Source organism: Suncus etruscus, chromosome 5 (assembly GCF_024139225.1).
Source record: "Suncus etruscus isolate mSunEtr1 chromosome 5, mSunEtr1.pri.cur, whole genome shotgun sequence".
NCBI classification, from domain to species: domain Eukaryota; kingdom Metazoa; phylum Chordata; class Mammalia; order Eulipotyphla; family Soricidae; genus Suncus; species Suncus etruscus.
This window is the reverse complement of record NC_064852.1, coordinates 72,827,472-72,848,747: the sequence shown is the minus strand read 5'-3', so window position 1 is coordinate 72,848,747 and position 21,276 is coordinate 72,827,472. Positions and strand designations below refer to the sequence as shown.

Sequence of the window (21,276 nt, the reverse complement as noted above, 5' to 3'; positions counted from 1 at the left end):
CAACTTCTCCAGGTTATGGGTTTGAGAAACTGGGGCCACTCTTTGCTCTGAAGGGAAAGAATGACCTCCCACAAATCAGGCAATGAAGGATTGGCCTCCCTAGATGCTGGGAATAATTTGCTAAAATAAATAAGTTCAACTATTTTCTTTTCTTTGGCGCAGTTTTTTTGGTTTTTGTTTTTATGAAAAACAGTAAACTCTAGCTGAGATAAACCAAGGTGACATTACTATTTTATTTTATTTTTTTTTTTTTGGTTTTGGGGCCACACCCGGTGATGCTCAGGGGTTACTCCTGGCTATGCGCTCAGAAGTCGCTCCTGGCTTGGTGGACCATATGGGATGCCGGGGGATCGAACCCCAGTCCGTCCTAGGCTAGCGCAGGTAAGGCAGGCACCTTACCTTTAGCGCCACCGCCCGGCCCCACTATTTTATTTTTTATTGTTACTATTGATTTCTTTCAGTGTGCATATGAGCTGGATAGTCGTGATAGAGTATTTATATAATTGTAATAAAATCACTCTGAAAATAATAAGTATAAGTTTTAGGAAAAGTCAACTTGAAATTTACTTTTGAAACATATTCAGCCCATCTTTTAGCAAGTTAACACTGTATCTTATAGGTGGGGTGTTGGGTATAAACTAAATAAATACATTTCTTTACAGTTTTGCCTTTTTTGACCTGAGTGAGAACAGCTACCAAGCACTTAGAACTAAACCACCTCAAACTCTAGACAGTTGGATGAATATAGAAGGATAATTACCATTTAAGGGGAGGAATGGTACGACATTTAACGTTCACAACACGAAAGAGAACAGAAGTATATTTTAATACCTTTTACTGATTATCTTATTATGCATGAAAACATGCTCAATATAATAAATGCAGAGAAGTAAAGAGAACAAAATAAAACTCTCCCATAATCACACCACTCAGAGATAACCACAGCTGACATTTGAGTGTTTAAATGTTCACATTTTTCTATGCATGTATATAATCATATACATTCGTACAAAAATAGGATCTATATTTCATTTACACTCTTTTCACTTAACATTGTTCACTGTAAACATCTCTCTATGTCAATTTATTTATAATTTTATTTTTGATATGGGGATAGTATTATATTAACCAATTACAATAATTACCCAACTCATCTGTAAAAATTTAGTTTTTCCCTACCTTCACTATCACTGCAATATTATATTTTCATTTAACCTTTCTCTAACTTTGATTATTTCAATAGAATAAATTATCAGATATAGCATTATTTAGACAATTTTTAAAGAGAGGAGAGTAATGGATATAAAATAAATAGCCAAAAACTCAAAATAAAAAATTGTCAAAAAATTTCAAGTACTTTGTACATTAGTATCCCTAAGTACAAATATTAAAATACATCCCACATAAAAGAAAAACTCTAGGAAAGGGAAATTCATTTTTCTTTTGAAAAGCTCTCTGTGTACATAACTCTGGATTTCAGAAAGCCATTGCCATTAATAAAAGTGACTAATCCAAAGGATGAACATTTTATATAGAGGATCAATTTCTTTAAAAAAAAAAAAAAGTAACACTCTTATAATATTGCAAAGTAATTCTGGCTTGTTAATCCTCACAATCAGAATCCTTTGCTTTGGTTTAGTATCTTCTAACAGAAAATCTTAGCATTCTATAGAATTTTATAATACTAGATTACTATTATTAAACATTATATAACACTTACATTTTTATATAAAGAAGAAACCAGTGATGCTTACAACAACCCAGTGTTTCTCAGCTGAAGGCCATGACACCATATCTCCAAGATAGTTCAAGAAGACCAACCATACAAGTGAAAAATCACATAAGTGGAGGTGGGGGGAGGAACAACGTTGGACATAAGGCATAGACTAGATGCCAATATGTATAACAGGGTAGACACAGAAAGGATGCAAAGTGGGAAGTAAAAATGTTTTTTTTTTTTTTTTGGTTTTTGGGCCACACCCTGTGCCGCTCAGGGGTTACTCCTGGCTATGCACTCAGAAGTTGCTCCTGGCTTCTTGGGGGACCATATGGGACACCGGGGGATCGAACCGAGGTCCGTCCTAGGCTAGCGCAGGCAAGGCAGGCACCTTACCTCCAGCGCCACCGCCCGGCCCCAAGGGAAGTAAAAATGTTTTAAAAAGGGGCCGGCGAGGTGGCGCTAGAGGTAAGGTGTCTGCCTTGCAAGCGCTAGCCAAGGATCAGGACCGTGGTTCGATCCCCCTGGTGTCCCATATGGTCCCCCCCAAGCCAGGGGCAATTTCTGAGCGCTCAGCCAGGAGTAACCCCTGAGCATCAAACGGGTGTGGCCCGAAAAAAAGTTTTAAAAAGGGAAACAAGGATGGAGTGTGGTATTATAAATAAATAAATAAATAAATAATAATATGTATTTGTAACAGACATTGTTGTCTCAAATACTGCATGGACCAATGTGTCATCAAGTTAATGCACAGTAGTTTGATCAAAATTTTCTGTCCTGCTGGGCTTTGGGCTGAAAACAGCCAAAGGCAAGCAAGATTTTAATCCAGAGCAGCAAGAGAAGTACAAGTCTAACTGTAAGCAAAGGGAAGACACCAGACTCATACTCTGGCTTTGATTTCAGAGGGAGAAATAGCCAGGGCTGTGGATTATGTAAAGAAACATGTCTGGGAGAAAGAAATCAGTAACCCCTAGCCCAGCATCCAGGGCAACACTAAATGGCTCAGCAGCAGGTTTGCAGAAGAACTAGTATTATTAACACACAACATTTGTCTCGGTATGGGTATGGAAAAAATCTTAATAGAATGTATGAGTGCCAGCAACTGTATGTAAAGAATTGAAATGTGTAAATCTAGAATAAACACGTTTGTAGTTTAAAAAAGTGATTAAATTAGAAGTATGAAAAGCAAAGTATGACAATAAAAAATTACTACTATAAAGAGCCCAGAGTGATAACATAACAGGGAAAGTGTTTGTCTTGCATGTGACATCCCATATGGTAGCCCAAACCTGCCAGGAGTAATTTCTGAACGCGGAGCCTAGTGTTGCCCCAAAATCAAAATAAATAAATAAAATAGTAATAATGAAATTTTATGGATAGAAAAATATAAAATAATTAGATTAAAATGAATTTTTAAATGAATTAAATAAAATAATGACATAAGTTAAAATAACAATACTTCTAAAAAAATAAAATAGGGCCAGAGAGGTAGCACAAGTGGTAGGGCATCTACCTTGCACATGGCTGACCTAGGATGGATTGTGGTTCAATCCCCCAGCATCCCATATGGCCTCCTATGCCAGGAGTGATTTCTGAGTGCATAGCCAAGGAATAACCCCTGAGCATCATCAAGTGTGGCCCAAAAATCAAAAAATAAATAAGTAATTAATTAAAATCACTTATTGAGGAAAAAGGTTCTCTAGGCTAGAAAGACAGGATAGTAGACAGGGCACACCCCTTGCATTCAGTCTACCCAAATTAGATCCCAGGCTACCACATATGAGCCCCAGAAGCTCACTAGGAGTGATCCCTGATAACAGACCAGAAGTAAACCATTAAGTAAAGCATTACCATGGGTGCCCCAAATCAAAAAAAAAGGAAAAAAAAAAAAACAGAAAGAAAAAGATTTTATGACCCCTAGAAGGGAACAATAAATAAAAGATTTTAGATATTAAGTGGTTTAAAAGAAAATAACCTAGCCAGTTATACATTGAAGTACATATAGACAAGCAAAAGGGAAAAAAGGAAAGAACAAATCTAAAAACAAACCTGGTTTGATACATTTTGAATAGTTTCTCATTCTAATGTTTTGTTTTATTTTTTTATTTTTTTATTTTTTGGGGTCACACCTGGCAGCGCTCAGGGGTTACTCCTGGCTCTATGCTTAGAAATCGCCCCTGGCAGGCTCAGGGAACCATATGGGATGCCGGGATTTGAACCACCATCCTTCTGCATGCAAGTCAAACGCCCTATATCCATACTATCTCTCCAGCCCCTCTCATTTTTCTGTTCTAATTTTGCACTCATTAATTTCTGTGAAAACATAGCAAGATTTTCAAAATGAAGATGACTTTATTACTGTCATGATTAAAAGAACCTTCTTGTATAGGTCTTTTTTTTTTTTTTGGCTTTTGGGCCACACCTGGTAATGCTCAGGTGTTACTCCTGGCTATGCGCTCAGAAGTCGCTCCTGGCTTGGTGGACCATATGGGATGCCAGGGGATTAAACCGTGGTCTGTCCTAGGCTACCGTTGGCAAGGCAGACACCTTACCTCTAGCGCCACCGTGCTGGCCCCTTGTATAGGTCTTTAATTAATCTATATTTTCTCCTGATAGTTTTAGTATTTTATTATTTTCCTTTAACCAAACTATGTACAAAAAAGAGTAAGTAATAATATGTAAATATATGTGTATTTATAGACTAATATGAACATATCTGTATATGTGCATACTATTAAATAACCAATGTCAATTTTAAAACATTACTTTATTCTAAATTTTAGATCTTTTCCAGACTCAACTTTTTCCCCATTGATCACTCTCCCTTTTTTTTGTTTTTGTTTTGGTTTTGGTATTGGTTTTGAGTCACACCCGGCAGCGCTCAGGAATTACTCCTTGCTCTACGCTAAGAAATCGCTCCTGGCAGGCTCGGGGAACCATATGGGATGCCAGGATTCGAACCACCATCCTTCTGCATGCAAGGCAAATGCTCTACCTCCATGCTATCTCTCCGCCCCCCCATTGATCTCTTAATTCCTTTAGCAATCTATTTTAATAAGAGAAGCTTTTAAATATACTTTAATCTAATAAATCTCAACTTCCTTTATCATTATTATTTTTCAAAATTAATCTAGGAAATCTCATAGGCTTATTTCTCCCCATAAACTTTAGAAATTTAAGTTCCTCCCTTGCTGTCAAAAAAAGCACTAAATTAATTAAAATTATGTTAAATCTACAGATTCATTTTACCAGAAATTTTCCATGGAGTCTAAACAGCACTGCCCAACAGACTATAAGTTTTCACCTACAGCAAAATTCCTGTACAAAAGGAGAATTTCTCTACCCTCAAAGCAGGAGTGGAGCAGTGGTAGAAGCACAGTCCAGAAACTGTAATTCCCAGAGTGCCCTATATTTTAAGGCTTTCTATTCTTGGCAATGTACACACCTACTTTTCTTCAGGTATGCAGAAGAACACTATTTTTTAACACTTATTTATAAAATTTTATAAATTTTGAAAAACTTAAGGCTTTCAGCATGGGAAAAATAATTTTCAATGTTCATGAAGCTATAATGAGACCAAGATTTCATATTAGCTCATTCTATTCTATATAATCATGAACTAAAATGTTATGCGTACATGTATATATGTGTCTTCTATGATTATTCCTTTTCTAAAGCAAGAGACAATCTTCTCTGGAACATGAATTGAAATATCAAGGTTTATACATCAGATTTTTTCAATATGATTTCTGAAGTGATCTCCGATACAGAAAGGTAAAAATCACATAAAAGAACAAAAGAAACTGAAGAAAATATTGTAAGGAGTCCTGAGGGAATGAATATATTTATCAGTTTTCTCATCCTATCTGCCCCATATCCCCCTGCACAAAATGCCTACAACTGCTCTTCAGGGAATTGGACAGAGGTGTTAAACAATGAAGCAGTTTCTATTGATCCTATGGCTCCAAGGAGAACGTGAGGAGAATTGTGCATATTATGTTTATAAAATAATACTCCCAAATGAAACAGATGAAAATTGATGCCCAAGGAAATGCAGATAGCAAGAATGCAAATAAATGTTCATTATGAAGATGTCATGGCTTCTCTTCCTTCTACTATCTTTATCTTTTACCAAAATTGCATTTGAGTATAGTGTTTTATCAAAAGGTTTGTACAAACATTTTCATATAAGCCCTTTAACATCTACTGGTTTCCCCCCAAAACTTTGATGTCCTGAAAAATCTAATTATTACTGGTAACTTTAAAAGATCACAGTAATTTATTTTTGTCAAATGTGACTAAAGATTAATGGATACAATCAGGAATAATTTGGTAAAAACATATCAAATGCAAAGAAAGCAAAATTTGTTGTTAAGTGAAGCATCAAATATAATAAAAGCAAATTCCATGAATGAACAGCAACAATGCACAATTCATTAACCAAATGCCCATGATTATTTCACACTTCAGAGAGCCACTGATATGATCAGAATTTGTACTAAAAGGATAAATACAGATTAACTTCAGCATCTCCATACATTTTAATTATAAATGCTACACCCAGGAGGCTACCAGCATAATAAAATTCAAACCAAGGTCTTTCCATTTCTTTTATAAATCATGAATCCCACATAGATATGCCAAAAGAGATATTAATGGCATATCACTTTCTTAGTTGTTACTAATGACAAAAAATAAAAATCAGATCAATATTTTAAACATCTCAAAATCATCATCCCTTCACTTATAATTATATAGAATTAGTTCATGTCCTAATCACTAAACGAATGTTCTTCCCTGCTTAAATAAAAAATATAGATTTGTTCAATAAATGAATAAATGATAGGTTCCTTGAGAAGGCAACCACATATTACTAGTTTGTATTCTCAGAGCTGGCTCAGTATCTGACTCAAATGGTATTGGTTGAAATGTACCACCCTCTTTTCCCACTCAGAAAAATATCACTCATATTTGTAAAATTAAAAATATAAAAGCAAACTATTAGATATTGAGTAGAAAAATGACAGTTATAGGAGGTGAAATGGGAAGAGTTAAATTGGTTAGCAAGATCAATTAGTTTTACAGTGATAAATGGAAACCAGACCCTCGGCGAAGATCATACGCAGTACTGCTCAGATACTACCCAACTAAAACATATCCTTAACCAATGTTAATAACATTTTAAGGGCCCGGAGAGATAGCACAGCGGCATTTGCCTTGCAAGCAGCCGATCCAGGACCTAAGGGGGTTGGATCGAATCCCGGTGTCCCATATGGTCCCCCGTGCCTGCCAGGAGCTATTTCTGAGCAGACAGCCAGGAGTAACCCCTGAGCATCGCTGGGTGTGGCCCAAAAACCAAAAAAACAAACAAACAAACAAAAAAAAATAATAACATTTAAAAAAAATTAAATGTAAATTCTACAATGTTTTTTCTTCTCTTGCTGTTGTTGTTTTTGTGTTGTTGTTGCAATGATAGAAGAATAGTTGTGGCACATTTAGTTGTGCTCACTAGAATCCTAAAGTTCCCAAAAAATGCAATATCACCAGTATTCCACTTAGCATATGAAGCAGCACCAGATAACAATCTTGAGTCCTCATGTCCTCAAGGTAGGTGATTCTACTACTGAACTACTCACAGCCCCCACACTGGACATATGATAAACTGAATTTTTTCCTCCCTGACAATTCACTACAGAGATGTATATTCTCACCTATAGACATCTGCAGTGCTCCCAAAGCCATAGAATGCACAACTTCTTTGTTATGTCTTACTAAAATAAGCACTATAGAATTGTATGTACACTAAAAATGCCAACTATATCAATCATCTCATGTACAATCTTGTAAATATATTTATGTGAATTCAGAATCAACAAAAAGAAATTAGGCTGAAAATCAACAGGTAGCCAACTGTTAATGTGGATCTGTGCAATTATCAAACACCTAGCATACTTTCTGCATGAATCTAAATCATTAATTCTTTTCATTTTCATAAGTGTAGCTTCTACCAGGTTAAAAAAAAAGTAAATATAAGATGCTAATGGCAGTAACTACATTTAAGAATGTTTATTAAATTATCATCATTGAATATGAAACTGAAATAAGCATTAAAACTATTTCATAGAAACTAAAATTCCTTGCAGCACTACCCAAGTCAAATTTAAAAGATGTAAGGATACCCAAAAGGGTTTACCCAGAACAGGTTCTAAAATTTTTCCTTCATCTTAATAACAGTGACAATTATACATATATATATAATTAATATAATTATATCATATACTATAATTGTAATATATAACATTATATATTAATAATATTATTATACATCATATATAAATATATTATATAATTTAGTGTAATTATATAATCTTTGTTGTTGTTTTGTTTTTTGGGTCACACCCGGCAACACTCAGGGGCTACTCCTGGCTCTACACTCAGAAATTGCTCCTGGCAGGGTCAGGGGACCATATGGGACACCAGGATTCAAACCACTGTCCTTCTGCATGTAAGGCAAATGCCCTACCTCCATGCTATCTCTCAGTCTCGTAATTATATAATCTTAATGTAGTGACAATTTACTGGGTTTCTACTTGGTGTGATATGTATATATCCACAATGATCATTCAAAACCATTTTTCCCCATTTGAAAGATAGAGTACCATGCAGAAATTAATCTTCCCCAGAGTGTATATGGGTGTTCATATACATACAAACAGCTGATAAAGCCAATGAGCCAGAAATACACCCAGGTTTTCTTAACTCTGAACTTCACATGAATAGGCACAGAAGGCAAAAGACACAATTTTATTGAATCAGTCATGTTATGGCATTGTTATGATTCTAAAATAACTACTCTTATATGCTTTAAAATAAATAGTCCCATCATGTCTTTACTAATCCTAATGAATGAAGTGACTGACATAAACTATATCAATTGTGTTTTCCAATTTTCCCCAATTACAGTGAATATTTCAGAAGATGATGTTCTTTTAAGAAATACTGCCCAAAAAACTATTTTACTAGACTAATTAAAAAAATTTCTTCTACCCTTTTCCTATAGGTGGTACATTTTTATTTCATATAAAAATATATTTACTGTGTACTAAAAAATATAAACTTGAATTTATTTAATCCCAAAAGTACAAGTTATGCTTTATTTTAAAAGCTGTGTAAGGGAGTATATTTTTAAAATATGAAAGTGTTTCACATAGGATAGAAAATTCAGAAGAGCAACTTCAGCTGCAGAGAGCACACAGCATGTTTATTGAGGGGAAGAACAATGAAAGTGTTAGATGTGCTTGAGCATCTACATCTAGACTTACCTCTGGTGACAGCATCCAGTGCACAGCCACTTCCTGTTGCTCCTCCTCCAATGACAAGAATGTCGAATTCAGTTGTGTTCTGCAATGTCAACAGCTGAGCTGCTCTGGAAGGAGGCTCCCTGTTAACAGGTTCTGAAACATACTCTGCTGCTTTCACATAGGCCAGGTTCACCTGATATAAGAACAGACTATTTTCAGTACTTCATCTGGAATGCCAATGTAATAAATTTTACAACGTACTAAGAAAAGACATTCATAACATCTATAAGGAATTCCAGAACAAGACCCTAGTTCACAATACCTCATAAAGTTACAGGGCCAGCTGCCCCATATATATGTGTGTTGTAAGATGGTGCTAAGGGGAAAGCTATCTTAAAATTCTGGGTAGTTGGGGTTCTTTTCCCCCCCATGAATGGAACACCTAGTTTCAGATTTAAACTCTCAAATGCTTGTTTTCACTTTATGTTCTGTCAAGTTCAATTATTTCCTACACTATACAATTCCCAAATACCTTGTCTAAAACAATTTATAGGAGAACATAAGGAAGTGCTTTATCCAATAACAGCAATTCATTCAAATAACATTTAAGTGTGTTGAAAGGAAAAGAAAACGACACTTCATGCCTTTCTACAAGTATATGTTCTTTATTTCTTTATTCTAATAAAAATATATTCTGTGCGCTTAACTTTATAGTCTTTAAAAGAATCTGTTAAGCAAAAGTTATGACATAGTTTAAATAAACAGTGGTGGCCAATAGCATCTATAAAAAACATTTGAGTGATTTCACGATTAAAAATTGGCCCCAAACAGTATCCACCCCCCAAAAAAAACAGTAAATTATTTAATATAATTATAGGCATTAAATAAACACTGCTTTGGTTTTTAGAAACATTAATAATGTGATTAAATTAAATTATCATTACTTGCAGAAAACATTTTAATATATTTGGAGGACCTTAGAAAGTCTATAAAATAAAAGCTCCTAAAAACAATAAACTAACACAACAAAGTGGACTGCAACAAAGTCAATACATTAAGAAATCTGTCATTGTTTTGTTTTGTCTTGTTTTGTTTCATTTTGTTTTGATTCCACAACTTATATTGACCCTAAACATCATACTTGCTCCCAGGGAAAGTGGGTTGGAGCAAGGGTCTCCCACTGGAAATAATCCAAACAAAGATGAGAGTGAAATACATGTGGCCAGTAGCAATCTATCACAATCAAGTGGAGAAAGAGAGCTGCCTGCCAGACTGCAGTTTTTATTGAATACAGAGACCACCCCTGGTAGAGACATAAGGACAGAGGCCTATCCTGAGCCAGTCCTGCCCAGGTTTGCTTGATACATGCTAAGTGGGAAAATCTCTGTTTTGAGTAAAAGCAAGGTAAACAAACAGATGCAAAGCAACCAGGAATGATCTTTGTATTGAGTGGAACTAAGGTATCTGTTGTAAACCAACAACTACCAGCTTTGGGCAGGGCTTACTCCTGCTTCTGGAATCACTCCTAGCTAGATTTAAGGGACTATATAGGTTACTGGCATAAACCAAGGTTGGTCAGGAACCCAGACTGAACGCATGTTAAGGCAAATACCTTATACACTGTACTATACTATCTTTTCAGTTCCTTGATTGCATTCTTCTATGCAAGTAATAAATCTGAGGGAAAAGTGATTAAAAATACTATTTCATTCAAAATAGTTTTAAAAACATCAAGTATCTAGGAATCACACAAAGGAAGTGAGAGATCTATACCAAGAAAACTTTAAATCACTTTATTTATTTTTTGCTTTTTGGGTCACACCTAGAGGTGCTAAGAAGTTACTCCTGGCCATGCTCTCAGAAGTCACTCCTGGCAGGTTCGGAGGACCATATGGGATGTCGGAATTCGAAGCAAGGTCCGCCCTGTGTTGGCCGCATGCAATGCAAAGGACTTACCACTATGCTATTGCTCCGGCCCCTTTAAATCACTTTAAAAAAAGATAGAAGACCTTAGGTTAATGGAAAAATATTCTATACTCATTGAGTAGAAGAATCAATATTGTCAAAATAACTACCCTACCAAATAATTATATATATCCATTGCAGTACCTATTCAAATTCAGATGACATTCTTCAAACAGTCATTAATAAAATAACCAAAGCCATACTAAAAAAAAATAAGAAAATGGAAGGTATCTCATTACCTAACTTGAGACTGTACTGACCTGCTCAGTTCCAGGTAAGGCTTGCCTCTGGCTGACATCACTGGGACTAATCTGGAAAAGGGCTCCCAGGGGCCTCTCTCTAACCTGAGCCATATAATGGGGCCACATCACATCAAAACTTCTGGAGTATATGGTCCTGTGTCCAGTGTACTCAACAAATAACACATCGTTCACACATATTTTTCCTATAATTTGATAGACAGGCCCAATTCCCCATCATCTTCCAGAAGGTCTAACTACAAAGGCTCAACCCCCAGCAAGAACACTAGGAAAACAATGGGGAAAATATACAGAAGCCCACCATGCTCAACGAGTATCATCAAAGACATACCACCAGTAAATCCTCAGACAGAATCTTTAGTGATGCTGTGATGAGGATGTTCAATGAGTAAAAAAATAATAGTGGGCCGGAGAGATAGCATGGAGGTAAGGCATTTGCCTTGCATGCAGAAGGACAGTGGTTTGAATCCCGGCGTCCCATATGGTCCCCTGAGCCGGCCAGGAGCAATTTCTGAGTGTATAACCAGGAGTAACTCCTGAGTGCTGTCAGGTGTATCCAAAAACCAAAAACCAAAACAAAACCAAAAAAAATATCAATGGTAGTCAGCAAAGTATAAGTCTAAATGAAAAAAAAAAAAAGGAAATGACACAAATAAAAACATGGTAGGTGATATTTTAAAGTCAATAGAAACACTAATAGTAGAATAATGGAAGCCTAGCAAAAAACTGAGGAGCTTCAAAATGAGAAGGAAATAGAAAGTAAGAGAGTCTGAAAATGAACAGCATGCCAGAGAAGGATGGAATGGATTCAAGAGAAACAATCAGAATATCTTAGTCCCTGAAAATAGGAAGGCAAATGTGATAAAGATAGCATGGAGGTAGGGTATTTGCCTTGCATGCAGAAGGACAGTGATTCGAATCCCTGCATCCCATATGGTCTCCCGAGCCAGCCAGCAGCGATTTTTGAACATAGAGCCAGAAGTAACCCCGAGTACTGCCAGATGTGACCCAAAAACAAAAACAAAAATGAACCTCTTAACCTCAAGATTAAAATCCCTTCAAGACCCCTTCAAGGAGAGGTAGTTTAGCTCTGACCAAAATATAGTTCTGATAAGTAATTTTTAATTCATTTAAATAAGTCAAATTGCACTTTGGTGTGGCTTCAGAATAATGTATGCATTAAAAGTATAATAGTTTTGTCATTTGTAAATCCCAGTATATCAATAAAAATGATTTTTAAAAGCCAAATTTTTGCTTATGATTTGATTAATTCTTATCAAGTCAAGAAGCTTTTTATGATCAAATAAATCAAGTTGCAATAAAGCACACTGCAAGACACATTATAACGCTGGGTTTTGCTATCTTCATCTGTAGAATGAGAAAGTCCCCGTGGTATTTCTTGGTCTATATCTCTGCATTGTCTTCAGTTTGAATGGAATAAATGACATAGGATTAGTGAATTATAATGCACCAAAGAGGTTCTGTTACTATTATTAAATAATTTTATAACAATTGATGGTATCTAATAGGAAATTTTCAAACATATTTTACTAAGTATCATAAAAACAAAAGGTTAAAATCAGGTACCATAAAATTTTGAGCCACTAATTCAGGTGCCAAGTCACAAAAATCTTACTCTACTTCTCATATGGTTCCTAATTATATGTTAATAACCATTTCCCTACCTTCACATTTGCATCTGCTTAAGATAACAAACCAAGTAGGTGTTATATGCTATGGAGAACGTAACATCTTTCTGTCATGGTCTGTACCTTCTAGCATATATTGAAAAGGAGAAATATACAAAAATGTATACACACAGCCTGCATGTAGAAAGAAGAACTGTGATAAGGGAAGGTGGGAGAGAAGCAGCATACTCTGACCATTCAGACGCAGGAAGGAAAAATCTTTATTTGAAGATTTCAGCTGGGTTTTGACAGATGGGTATAACTTGGACATGAGTTTGACAAGTTACTAAAGTGCCAGAGCATTTTCACACATCAAGAGAATTTTTCTGACATTTTTTGTGTGGTAAGTTTTATAGGAATACTTGAGAAATAAATTTAAGTACTATATTATGGTATGTACATAGGTTCATTAGACTTCGATAATACTAAAAGTACCCTCTTCTATTCTACAAACAGGTCCATAATATGAATACTAAATTAAATTGAATGTCTTAGTAAGTATGCTAGATCTGAAGGGCCCCTCTCAGGACACTGTCCCCAACAGTGGTTTTCAACTAGTCAGTGAGAATAGAAGAAATATTTTGTTGCAGGCTGCTAGTGCAGAAATAAAAACACTAACATAGCATTCTGTGCATTTATTTTAAAATCTAATAGTATGAAATTCTATAGTTATTTAAATGTTAAAATAATGAGGCTGGCAGAAAAATTTTATAGACCACTAGTACCCACTATTCTTCACCCCTGTTTTCATCCTCTCGTTCTTCTCACCAACATGCTCTGACCTGCCAATCATAACATAACCTCTTACACATATTTGATCAATCACTTTAAAAATTCCTGAGTTGGTCCGAGGGTTATGTGTTATTGTTAAGCTGTTTAACATTGTCTCCTGCTCACACCCAAATTTAACTAACTGGGAAAAAGAATTAAGGTTCTTATTCCCTATTGCCTCATCTTCTCATTTAACAACCTACTCTTGTCTAGATTTTCACATATTTAATAACTATACCTGCACTAACTATAAAACTAATGGGCAACTCCTCCCATATCCCTTCTTATATCTCCAATAGAGCCACATTACTGGAATCACCTTGATCTGCCTCATAATTGGAGGGAGAAAATGGATGGTACCAAGACCAGACAGTCGTATGTCCGTTTGGTGCAAATAAAAAATGATCAGACTTGAACACAAAAGACAAAGTCAACGACAACAGAAATGATACCCAATCTACATCAAGCTGTACATGGGGAGTGGAGGAACAGTTGCACTAGCATTATGGGGAGTAGAGGAGGGGAAGAGGGCTGCATGCTGGGAACAGGAGTGGAGGGAGGACAACACTGGTGGTGGGAATGTTCCTCATTCATTACTACTATGTGCCTTAAATATTACTGTAAAAGATTTGTAATTCACTTTGCCCACAACAAAAGAAAAAAAATAAACAACGAATGGCCAATATATGATAAAAACCAATAAGTACTTTTCATCCTTCATTTTACTTGACTGCTCCTTCAATTTAGCTCAGGAGTCCTTCTTTCTTCCACTTTAGCTCTAGTCTATCTGTCTGTATCTGTCTCTAAATATTTCTGTCTCTCTAACTCTCTCTTTGTGTGTGTGTCTCTCTTTCTCTTTTCTCTCTCTTTCTCTTTCTCTGTCTTTTTCTTTTTCCTCTTTTCTCTGTCCTCCTCTCTTCTCTTTTGTCTCACTCTCTCCAACCCCTTAGCAGCACTGGAGCTTCAGTTACTTGTTCTCAACAAAACATTAACTATTATAAATTCAATAACAATATAATTTTTATTTTATATATATATTTTTAATATGTGTGCAACCCTTCAATAGATCACAACTTTAGTTAAGACCTAGGTTAGGCGGGGCCGGCGTGGTGGCGCTAGAGGTATGGTCCCCCAAGCCAGGAGTGATTCTGAGTACATAGCCAGGAGTAATCCCTGAGCGTTACTGGGTATGGCCCAAAAACCAAAAAAATAAAAAATAAAAAAATAAAAACTTAGGTTAGGGGCCAGAGAGATAGCACAACAACCAGTAGGGCATTTGCCTTGCATGCAGCCAACCAGGATAGATGGTGATTCGACACCCATATTGTCTCTCGAGCCTACCAGGAGTGATTTCTGAGTGCAGAGCCAGGAGTAACCCCTGAGCGCTGCCAGGTGTGACCCCAAAAAAAAAAAAAAAAAAAAAAAAAAGACTTAGGTTAACAATTTAAAATTAAAATCAATTCATCTTAATTTACGTGAGCAGCTTGTGTTTCTAAAAATAGTTTAAACTGAATAAAAGGTAATGTACAGTACTAGTAAGAATACAGAACAACTGAAACTCTCATACTGTGGGTAGAAACACAAAAAGTTGGGATGTTAAATATGGACTTATGATAAAAACAACAAATGACTAAATGTACTTGTCAAAATTTGATAAAACTATAAATCATGGAGGGCTTATTATACTTTATGCAACTTGTATCCCAAAAATACTTCAAAATTATTGGTTTAAATTTGCATATCAAGAATATCAGACACATCAAGAACTTTCTATACAATATATATTTTTTGACGTGTGTATGTATGTATGCATCACTATGTGCAGGGCACTATTATAAAACTTTCATTTTTCTTTCTCATTTGATGCTCCCAATCACCCGGAGTTTGATATATGATCTCATATACTTAACAAAGAAGTTAAGTAAAAATCCAAGACTTTAAATAAAAAACAAAGGTTAGAGAGAACTGGAAATTGAACTTACACAACCCAACAACAGAGACTATACACCATACTGACTCTACATACCAACTATTTAGAATCAGCACTAAATAGTTATATTAGTAAGAAGAACTATCACCTCTTGCCAATTGCGTAAAATTTCAGGGGTGGATCATTTTGGGGTATATTTTGTTATGGACGAAGATTTTCCTGACTGCTCCTTCCCAAAAAATGTTTTCAAATATACAGCACAATTGAGGGTAATTTATTTAACTTCTGACACTACATTTAAAGTAACATTTTGTTTTTGTTTATTTTTCTTTTTCATAAAAGCTGGAAAGTGCTGCAACTGAGAAGCTAAGCACCAAGATTATTTTAGAGGCAGTAAACACAGCCTAAGGCCCTACTTATAATTATATAAAGACTCATTTTTAGCTTCATATGGCTTTGCCTCACAAAAACACATCTGCACTCCACCTTCCCTAGAATATGGTGATTGAGAAGAAATAAAGAAAGCAAGACAAGAGCCCTCCCTCCCATCTCCCCTTTCCCTCCCTCTTCCCCTCCCTCCTTGCCACTTCTCCCTCCCTCTTCCCCTCTCCCCTCCCTCCCCCTCTCCCTCTCCCTTCCTTCCCCTCCTCTCCCCTTCCCAGCCTGTCTCCCTCCCTCTCCTCTCCCCCTTTCCTCCTCCCTGTCCCTTCTCTGCCCCTTCCTTCCCTCTCCCTCATTTCTTCTCCTTTACCCCTGCCAAAAATAAAAGAAAAAAAAAAGAGAAAGAAAGGCAAATAAAAGTTTTTTAGTAATAAGTAACAACAGGATTAAAAAAAGAGAGAGATTTGTGGAACTGAAAAGACAAAACAGTGTGTAAGGCTTGCCTTGTATGTGGTCAACCCAGATTGAAACCCAGAACTCCACCAGGTGTGATTCCTGAGCCCAGAACCAGGAGCAAATCCTGAGCACTTCTGGGAATGACCCCCCCACACACAATACGGAAGAAAGAAAGGAAGGAAAAGAGGGAGGGAGGAAGGAAGGGAGGGAGAGAGGAAGAAGAGAGGGAGGGAGAAAGATTTGTGCTACAAATCTTTTTTTTAATATCTTTATTTAAGCACCCTGATTACAAAACTTTCCAGATCTGCCTATTTTTCCCTCACCCTCATTTTCTGGAAGGAATTGTAATTAAACAAAATCTTGGAAAATTTTAATTTTAAAGATGGTGTTTATAAAAGACTGAGACTGATTTTGGGATAAGTTTTTGAAAGAAAGAGACAAAAACTTTCCAGAGTCCTGAGTAGACATCTGACCCACCATCACTTAGTCATCAATCAGTAGAAACTAGTGGCCCTGATTCTTTGCTGGAGATCAAAAAACAAAAACAATTAAAATCTTGTTTAACAAATAAATTTAAGATAGAAGAGTCCCTGCAAGTTTCCTGCAAATTCAAGCATATGAACTTAAAAAAGACTAAAAAGCATTTACTGGGTGAAAACACCAGGGCAGGAAGTAGAAACTGCAACAACCAATATTTACACAGGCATCATAACTTTGGTCAATAAATGTATTTTGGAAACAATAATGATTTATGTATGCAACCTCTTAAATGTTCTATTTCACAGAAAAATGAGGTCTTCACGGGCCGAGCGGTAGCGCAAGCAGTAGGGCATTTGCCTTGCATGCAGCTGACCTAGGACAGACCGTGTTCTATCCCCAGCGTCCTCCAAGCGAGGAACTATTTCTGAGCGCATAGCCCGGAGTAACCCCTGTGTGTCACTGGGTGTGGCCCAAAAACAAAAAAAAGAGGTTTTCATTCTGAGATAAATCTGCTGCAACCAAAAACAGGGTTTACAGTTAGGTTAATCCAGAATTTCAACTGACTGGCTTGCATCTATATTTTCAGTATAAACTAGACTATATGGCATAATTTACCTGTCCAGGCCTAGAGGCAGGATACCTGCTCTCTCAGTCAATGACTGACCACAGAAAGGAGAGGCCAAGATATAGAGCAAATTGCAACTGCCTAAAACAAATCCAACCATAGCTCTCAAACAAAAAAATTATCTTGGAAAAATTAGGAATACCTAATATTGCTTTTAATGTTTGTTTTTTTTTTCTTGTTTTGGTTTGGGGATCACACCTAGGCTTACTCCTGAATCTGAGCTAAGGGATAGTTCCTGGTACTATCAGATGGAGTGCCAAGGATCCAACCTGGGATGGTCTAGTATCAGGCACGTCCCATAGCTACTGTATGACTGTATGTAAGAAGAATACGTTGTGAGAAAAGGTTTCTTTAAACTTAAAAGCAAGCTTTCATCTACATTTTTAAAACATCAGAATTTCTCCATGGGGTGAGAGGTGACCAAGAGATGGTTCAATGGCTGAAGTGTCTGCCTCACAAACTAAGGCCATGAGTTCAATCCTTGGTGCAATCTGTAAAGGCTATCTTGGCAGCTATGAGTCTGTGATCTCTGGTGCTACTGGAAGTCATTTCTGGCCATATCACAGTTAGGTATGTGTAAACATCAAACTAAGAGATGCAATCCCCCAGTGAGCCCCACATTTAAAAAAAAAAGATGTGTTGTGGCTGGAGTGGTGGTGCTAGCGATAAGGCATCTGCCTTGCAAGAGCTAACCTAGGATGGACAGCAGTTTGATCCCCTGGCGTTTCATATGGTCCCCCAAGCCAGGAGCAATTTCTAAGCACATTGCCAGGAGTAACCCCTGAGTGTCACTGGGTGGGGCCCCAAAAAACAAACAAAAAAAAAAAATAGATGTGCATGGGAGGAAGGCAGGAGCAATAACACAGCATGTAGAGTGTTTGCCATGCATCTAGGCAACTGGGTTCGATCCCTGGTATCTCTCTGAGGACAGAGCCAACAGCAACCCTGAGTGCCACCAGGTGTGCCCCACCTGAAGGAAAAAAAGGATGTGAAGGCACTATGGTCAAAAGTACAACCCCCACAGGTGAGCATATGTGAAAGAGCCACTGCTAAAAATGTGACCTCCAGCAAGGACATGTTACACCACAACCAAATATGTAAGTCATGACTAAGTAAGTGTATTATCCTTATCACTGCAACATCAACAGCAGGAAAAGTGAAAAACAGTAATAAAAATTTCTCCAGACCTGGGACTGTAGCTCAAGCAACAAAGCATGTGGATTGCATCTGTAAGGCCCTGGGCTTGTGTCTTGGTACCACAAGTCCCTAGTTACCTCCAAGAAGCTCATGAGATGGTCTTAGCAGCACCACTAGGTGCAGCTCCCAAGATAATAAATTTCTCCAGTTATAAAAGCAAACATACAACTTCAGTATTTGCCAAGAGTTTTCATAGACATATACTTGAAATTGAAAGCCAAATTCAGAATCCTTGAGTTTTTTTCATCCCAGTGAACATTCATCCTCAAGAAGATTCAGAATGAGTTGTTTTACTATGTCTGTGCACCATTAGACTTGCAAATTAAAAAAAAAATCCTAGACATTTGCAACTTCGGCTAAGACCGAAAACAAGATCTAATAATTAGTGTCTATTTCTGAAAGCGCATATTTAAAGACCACAGGCAATTAACAACAAGGTTGTCCTGTAATCATGTACAGTAATAATTGTATTATAAAGCAACATTTCATGCAAATCATTTCACACTGCAAACTACCACTCTCTCTTTTCCATAGTATGCGATTCAATCACATATTGATAATGGAGTTGCTAGACTGAGGAGAAATTGTTTCATGTCTTGTTGTCACTGAGAAAGATTAACTGTATTTGTATATTCCTAGGAGGATACTATAACAAGTATCTCCTAACTGAATCTCAAGATGTTTTAATGGCCTTTACCTCCTGAATTACTTTGTGATTCTAAACAAGATTTGGAGATTGTATGTAGAGTAAGCAACACTTCTCAATGCAGACATACTCTTTAGAAGTGCTCATGAGCAGACTGTAATTTCCATGAGGGATAGACAAGAGAAAATAAAACCAATCACCTTTCTAATAGAAAGGAGGCTTTAGACCCTACTGCTGCTCTGACATCGATTTACACAAAAGAGTCTTCCCTTAACACTGAGAAGATTTAAACAACAATAACGACTTGCGTACTGGACAGGGCTTTCTGCATTGCTCATTAATTGTAAGATGAAATTAGATGCCGCTTCGCACCATCCTGACTTCAATGTGGGCTGTACAGATTCCAGGACCTTTAATGCAGAGGCGTGAGATCAACAACAGAGACTGTGAAAGATATAACTGTATGGGCACTGCAGACAATGACCGGGATTGGACAAACTGGTTTGCCTGGGTGCCTAGAAATGGTCTTCTGTCAGGAAACTTCAGGGGTAGGGTCTCCAAGAAAAAAATTTAAAAAAAGAAAAACAAAAAAGAAAGAAAGGAGGCTTTAGTTCTATGATTCCTTCACAAAGCCATTTTGAATCCCTTTAAGTAGTGATTAAAATATGGTCACACCATTAAATTACAAAAGATTTTTGGGGACTAAAAATGTGGAATGTATTCTTTAATTTATGTCTTAATCGACTTCAAATAAACCCATGCCATACTCACTGCATGATCTATATATTAAGCTATATATTCTATTAGCTTAAATTTTTTGTTCTGTCTTATTTTGGGATCACACTTGGTGATGATCAGGGATTGCTCCTGGTTCTGCACTTAAGAATCATTCCTGGTGATGCTTAGGGGACCATGAGTTGCCAGGGATCAAACTCTGGTAGGCAGCATGTAATGCAATTGCCCTATCTATCCGCTGTACCATCACTCAAACCCTTGGTTCCAATATTTTTAAAACACAGACTATGTGCTTGGAGTTGTCCTAACTTGTCCTTACTTTTCCAGTCCAAGAGCAGTCTGAGAAATAGAATATCTGGAGAGGATGTCAGGCATGGGGAAGGCAGGGAGGAGTGAAGAGGCAGAATCCTAGCTCATCTCCTTGTTGCCAGACTGCAGTCTCAGTAAGCTCCTTCTTTACCATGGAGCAGGGTATTCTTTGCAAGTGTAGAATACTTAATAAAAAAAATCAAATTTCATTCTTTCATGGATCAAAAATCAGAGATAAAAGAAGAAAAAAGAAAAAAAAAAGAAAAATTCAGAGATGAGAATTTGATCCCAAGTTAGAGCCCAAACCCTGTGTGTTCACCTTTTGCTAGCTTATATTTGACTCTATGCATGAATCGTCCTAGATCTGTCAGCCCCTTGAGCACCAGAGGCCTGCTGATGGCAGTCAGGGGAACAAATGTCCTAAGGCATCAACCCCACCTAATGGCAGTCACATTGGCAGTCTTGATGCCCATATTTTCAGGACAGAATACTGTTCTGAGACTCTCCTACCAACCAAGGGTGTTGGCACAGCGGCAGGGTACACAAGATATATGTGTGAAGTCTTGCAATAGAGTCCCCTTATTCTCCGTACCACAGTTCCTGAAAAATCTCCCCTAAAAATATTGCCCTACAAGAGGATACAGGATTGAAGGAGGGCTTCAAGTGAGTGAAATATTAACAAACTGCAGCAAATGACCAGCTCTAAAAATTTTCCTGTCCACCTGATCCTCAGCTGCATTCAAACTACATCGCAAACTTCAATGGAATATGTGCTACATACTTGTTATATCTATGAATTTTTCCATCAAAGAAAT

At 36.9% G+C, this 21,276-nt stretch overlaps 1 protein-coding gene across 1 annotated transcript in view; it reads right to left on the bottom strand.

The window, feature by feature from the left end:
• GPD2 (glycerol-3-phosphate dehydrogenase 2) overlaps positions 1–21,276 on the bottom strand; it is a 115,097-nt gene that overhangs the window by 81,117 nt on the left and 12,704 nt on the right. Inside the window, exon 2 of the mRNA XM_049773107.1 lies at positions 9,040–9,211. Within this exon, the coding sequence (XP_049629064.1) occupies positions 9,040–9,211 (172 nt within the window). The remainder of the gene's footprint in view (positions 1–9,039; positions 9,212–21,276) is intronic.